At 39.2% G+C, this 6,000-nt stretch overlaps 1 protein-coding gene across 1 annotated transcript in view; it reads right to left on the bottom strand.

The window, feature by feature from the left end:
• engase (endo-beta-N-acetylglucosaminidase) overlaps nt 1-6,000 on the bottom strand; it is a 36,604-nt gene that overhangs the window by 7,898 nt on the left and 22,706 nt on the right. The window contains exons 9-11 of the mRNA XM_062036335.1: nt 4,482-4,593; nt 3,415-3,602; nt 3,197-3,339 (exon numbers count right to left, since the gene is read on the bottom strand). Of these exons, the coding sequence (XP_061892319.1) occupies nt 3,197-3,339; nt 3,415-3,602; nt 4,482-4,593 (443 nt within the window). The remainder of the gene's footprint in view (nt 1-3,196; nt 3,340-3,414; nt 3,603-4,481; nt 4,594-6,000) is intronic.

Raw genomic sequence — 6,000 nt, 5'->3', positions numbered from 1 at the left:
CTTCTAGATTTTCCAGAACAAAAATTTTATAAGAAATTCAAAAGACTTTGAAATAAGATTTAAATTTGATTTTACAGATTTTCTAGATTTGCCAGAATAATTTTTTTGAATTTTAATCATAATAAGTTTGAAGAAATATTTCACAAATATTCTTCGTCGAAAAAACAGAAGCTAAAATGAAGAATTAAATTAAAATGTATTTATTATTCTTTACAATAAAAAAATACATTTACTTGAACATTAATTTAAATTGTCAGGAAAGAAGAGGAAGGAATTTAAAAGGTAAAAAGGTATATGTGTTTAAAAATCCTAAAATCATTTTTAAGGTTGTATTTTTATCTCTAAAATTGTCTTTCTGAAAGTTATAAGAAGCAAAGTAAAAAAAATAATGAATTTATTTAAACAAGTGAAGACCAAGTCTTTAAAATATTTTCTTGGATTTTCAAATTCTATTTGAGTTTTGTCTCTCTTAGAATTAAAAATGTCGAGCAAAGCGAGACCAGCTTGCTAGTAAATAAATAAAATTTAAAAAAATAGAGGCAGCTCACTGGTAAGTGCTGCTATTTGAGCTATTTTTAGAACAGGCCAGCGGGCTACTCATCTGGTCCTTACGGGCTACCTGGTGCCCGCGGGCACCGCGTTGGTGACTCCTGTTCTATATGTTATAGTTATTTGAATGACTCTTACCATAATATGTTACGTTAACATACCAGTTGGTTATTTATGCCTCATATAACGTACACTTATTCAGCCTGTTGTTCACTATTCTTTAGACATTTTAAATTGCCTTTCAAATGTCTATTCTTGCTGTTGGCTTTTATCAAATACATTTCCCCCAAAAATGCGACTTATACTCCAGTGCGACTTATATATGTTTTTTTCCTTCTTTATTATGCATTTTCGGCCGGTGCGACTTATACTCCGGAGCGATTATACTCCGAAAAATACGGTATGCACGCTCTGTAGCTGCCTCTACTATCATTCCCATCTGTGGTCAACATTCAATCTTAAAAGATCAATGCAAATCTAGTAGTATCAGTTTCAAAAAGTATATCAAAATAAAATCATGATCAGTTTCAAGGGGCTGTTTGCTCAAAGTTCCAATTTTCAAAGCAAACCATACAACAAGAACACCACCAGCTAGCTTGTTACAATTAGTAGTTTAACACAACATATGTTTTAAAATGTCTATATTTTTCACAATTGCTAATTATTAATAAATATAAATTGCTTATCGGTCTGGGGAAAAAGTTTGGCATTGAGGCTGTCTCATACACACAGCAGTCATGTTATTACAATAGGACTTAGAAGATAAACGTTGCCAAATTGCCACTTGCACGAGTTCAGTATCAATGAGCAACCTGGCCGTGCTTTTACATATTCAATTTAATTTCACCTATTTGGGTTACAAATATGTTTTGCAAAGCAGTAATTATAGTCTGCAAATGATGTGTTGTTGTTGAGTGTCGGTGCTGTCTAGAGCTCGGCAGAGTAACCGTGTAATACTCTTCCATATCAGTAGGTGGCAGCAGGTAGCTAATTGCTTTGTAGACGTCGGAAACAGCGGGAGGCAGGGTGCAGGTAAAAAGGTGTCTCATGCGTAAACCAAAAATAAACAAAAAGGTGAGTGCCCCTAAGAAAAGGCATTGAAGCTTAGGGAAGGCTATGCAGAACCAAACTAAAACTGAACTGGCTACAAAGTCAACAAAAACAGAATGCTGGATGACAGCAAAGACTTACTGTGGAGCAAAGACAATGCACATCCGAACATGACATGACAATCAACAATGTCCCCACAAAGAAGGATAAAAACAACTGAAATATTCTTGATTGCTAAAACAAAAGTAGATGCGGGAAATATCGCTCAAAGACATGAAACTGCTACAGGAAAATACCAAAAAAAAGAGAAAAAGCCACCAAAATAGGAGCGCAAGACAAGAAGTAAAACACTACACATACGAAAACAGCAAAAAAGTACAAATAAGTCAGGGTGTGATGTGACAGGTGGTGACAGTACACCTACTTTGAGACAAGAGCTATAGTGATGCATGCTTGGTTATGCTTTAAAGTCGTATCCAACAATTGCGACAACGACTTTTTATTGTCAACTGAGTTTCGTTTTTTAATGATTTCTGCTGGTGGTGTGCCTCCGCATTTTTTCAACGCAAAAAATGTGCCGTGGCTCAAAAAAGGTTGAAAAAACACTGCTGTAGACAATGTGACAAACTCAAGTCTGTGACCATAATGCGTACTTACTCAACATTGGCACAGCATTTACCCGTATGATCCAATCTAAACAACCCTCCCAAGTCGTGGTGCAGAAAAAAAAATATTCAACTAGCACAAAAAGTCAACTCACATGGTCACTGAACATTGTGGATAGTATAGGACAGACCTGGGCAATTTAAGGCCCGGGGGCCACATGGGGCCCATTAAGCTTGATATTTATATATATTTATATATTGATATTTGAGTGACTAGTGTTGTCCTGATACCAATATTATTTCCATGCTTTTCGATACTTTTCTAAATAAAGGGGACCGGAAAAAATGGCATTATTGGCTTTATTTTAACAAAAAATCTTAGGGTGTGGCGGACCGGTACTTTTCAGCGGCGGTATGGTACCGAATATGATTCATTAGTGTCACGGTACTATACTAATACCCGTATACCGTACAACCCTACTAGTTGCTATGGTAATCTACGTCACAGCAGCTCAGATGAGGCACCAAGCAGTGTTTCCACAGAGTGTTTCCAGAGTGTGAAATGTGGGTGTCAGGGACAAACGTGGAAGAAGATTTTTTACAAGAAAGTTCTAAATCTTAGTGATTTATCACATATATCAGATTGTAGATGTTTTTTGTTTTTTTACCCATATTTCGCTGTGTTTGTTGCGTTTTTGTTGCATTTGGCTTGATTGTAAAATATGTGGATGGAGAGGGGGTGTGGTGTTCATATGTTGTCAATATTCAGGGTTTTATCCTTCATAGAAAAAATTAAAATTCCATTTCGCTTTTAAGGCGGTCTGTCATAACATTTTCAGCATTCAATCAGACATTATTGTGAGGTTTTGTATTAGTTTTCCTAAAAATAGATATACCGGCCCCCAGACACATTTTTATTCTCTAAGTTTGGCCCCCGAGTCAAAATAATTGCCCAGGCCTGCTTTAAATACTAATAAAAGAGAGGAACCTACATTTCATATGACGGCTATTCTCCTCTGTGGAAACATCAGTAGGTGTCATCTTCAGCTCCAGCGAAACTTGAACTTGAGAAGAGGACTTGTAAATAATGCAGAGCAGAGTCTTGGATGCAAGCGGCACATGAAGGGACAATATCCTATGAAGGTAATCAACACAAGAACAATCAGGGGAGCGCTAAAAGACACTTTGTTTTGATATGCGGAGGACAAACCTGGCACTGAGGGGTGCAGCATGACTTGCAGGGATGAGTCCTTCAAGGAGAAGTGAAGAGCCTCCATTCCAGGCATCCTCTGGGCAACCTCGGCTCCTCACCCAGCCCACACCCTCCAGCTGCTCATGGTAGTACGAGGGCTGCACTTCTTGGGCAGTTAAGTTGAACCACTTCCTATTTGTTTCACGCTACATTCACACAGAAGAATATACACACACACACGCGTGAAAATGACATTTCCGGGCTGTACATTCTGCAAATATAGACGCTGAGTCGGCCAACTTGTAATCAAACTTGAAAGCAGCTTATTTGCATGCCTAGTTGACTAAAACCTGGCTCTCAGTTTGACACAGAAGAGTGGTAAACTACTATACGATTACAATAATAACATATCTGTAGCCATAACCTTCCCAGACATCAGGGTGTACCCAACCACTTGCATGGAGACCACATACTGTACTGAACATGAACAGAACCATGACCTCAATCCTGTGGTCTGTACTGGACCGTAAAGATGCTGGGCCATTACAACTTTATGTAGTACATATACAGTATATAGCGCATTTGGAAAGTATTCACAACGCTTTTCTTTTTCCACATTTAGTTGTTAGAGCCTTACTCCAAAATGGAATACAGTAATTTTTGCCCTCAAAATTCTGCACACAATACTCCATAATGACAATGTGATTTTTTATTTGTAATAGTTTTTTTTTGTGCAAATGTATCAAAAAACTAAGAAATAAAATGTACATAAGTATTCACAGCCTTGGCTAAATACTTTGTTGATGCACCATCAGCAGCAATTACAGCCTCAAGTCTTTTAGAGCAGTGTTTTTCAACCTTTTTTGAGCCAAGGCACGGTATATTGTGTGTACAATTTTGAGGACAAAAAGTAATGTATTCCATTTTGGAATAAAGCTGTAGCATAACAAAATGTGGAAAAAATTGAAGCGCTTTGAATACTTTCCGGATGCACTTTGTATTCAATCATGACTTTAGTACTAATGTCCATGACCGAGCAGAGTAATCCTTATAGAGGTTATATTCCACATCTTTCAGCACTTTACCTTGCCTTTCCAATAGAGAGCATTACCGAAGCCCTGACAAAAAGAAGAAATGAAGGGCAGCGGGCCAGCTGGGCGGTGCACATAGAGGTTGTTTTTCAGAAGATCCCAGAACCTAAAGACAGAAAAAGTATGTTTTAGATCAGGGGTCGGCAACCCGCGGCTCCGGAGCCGCATGCGGCTCTTTGACCACTCTGATGCGGCTCAGCTGCATTGCTGACCCTCCCAATTTTCCCAGCATACTTGCCGACCCTCCCGATTTTCCCAGGAGACTTACGGATCTCAGTGCCTCTCCTAGAAAACTACCAGGGCAAAAATTCTCCAATTTTTACCCTAGCTACTAAATCAAAGGCGTGCCCTAATGGCACTTCATTTATTGTCCTCTATAGCATTTACCAACAGCGTGCCAGCCCGGCCACATGTTATATGTAGCTTTTATTTGCACTCGTAGGAGACAGCAAGGCATACTTGTTCAGCAGCCACACAGCTTACACTGACGGTGACCGTAGAAAACAACTTTAACACTGTTACGTTACAAATATGCGCCACACTGTGAACCCACACCAAAAAAGAATGACAAACACATTTCTGGAGAACATCCGCACCGTAACACAACATAAACACAACACAACAAATACCCAGAATCCCATGCAGCCCTAACTCTTCCGGTCTACATTATACACCCCCCGCTACCACCAAACCCCCCCACACATCATCCTCCCCCCTCCCCCCCTCCGTGCGTCGGTTGAGCGGAAGAGTTAGGGCTGCATGGGATTCTGGGTATTTGTTGTGTTGTGTTTATGTTGTGTTACAGTGCGGATGTTCTCCAGAAATGTGTTTGTCATTCTTTTTTGGCGTGGGTTCACAGTGTGGCGCATATTTGTAACGTAACAGTGTTAAAGTTGTTTTATACGGTCACCGTCAGTGTAAACTGTGTGGCTGTTGAACAAGTTTGCCTTGCTGTCACTTACGTGTGCAAGCAGAAGCTGCATTCAACATGTGGCCGAGCAGGTAAGCTGTTTGAGCAGACTGTAGAGGGCGCTAAAAGCAGTGCCCTCACGCCCTGATATTCGGGAGTCTCCCAGGAAAATTGGTAGGGTTGGGAAGAATGACGCTATCAAGCGCCATTCATTCAAAACTCGCGGGCCGAACTAACATTACATTTTCATATTAAGGTGCGGGCCGGGAGTGTGTCTGAGACCTCTGGTTAACATAGCACAAAGCAAATTAAGCTTTGGATGCAGTGTTTTTTCATTTAAAATTTTCAAAAAAATGTTGTGGCTCCCATTTTTTTCTTTAATTTGTGAAACTTGTCAAAATGGCTCTTTGAGTGGTAAAGGTTGCCGACCCCTGTTTTAGATCATCCCAGTCATTAATTCCATAAACTACAAAATGGTAAATATTGTATGCATTCTAGAAACAATGTATACATGCTTTACTTATCATCTGTTATAGCATTAAAAAAAGATTGGAGATTATTAAAATCACACCTATCAAACATAAGATTACACATGTTGTCAAT

The sequence above is a fragment of the Entelurus aequoreus genome, linkage group LG25 (genome assembly GCF_033978785.1).
Source record: "Entelurus aequoreus isolate RoL-2023_Sb linkage group LG25, RoL_Eaeq_v1.1, whole genome shotgun sequence".
NCBI classification, from domain to species: domain Eukaryota; kingdom Metazoa; phylum Chordata; class Actinopteri; order Syngnathiformes; family Syngnathidae; genus Entelurus; species Entelurus aequoreus.
The sequence above is the reverse complement of the archived record's forward strand: the minus strand, read 5'-3'. Positions and strand labels throughout refer to the sequence as shown.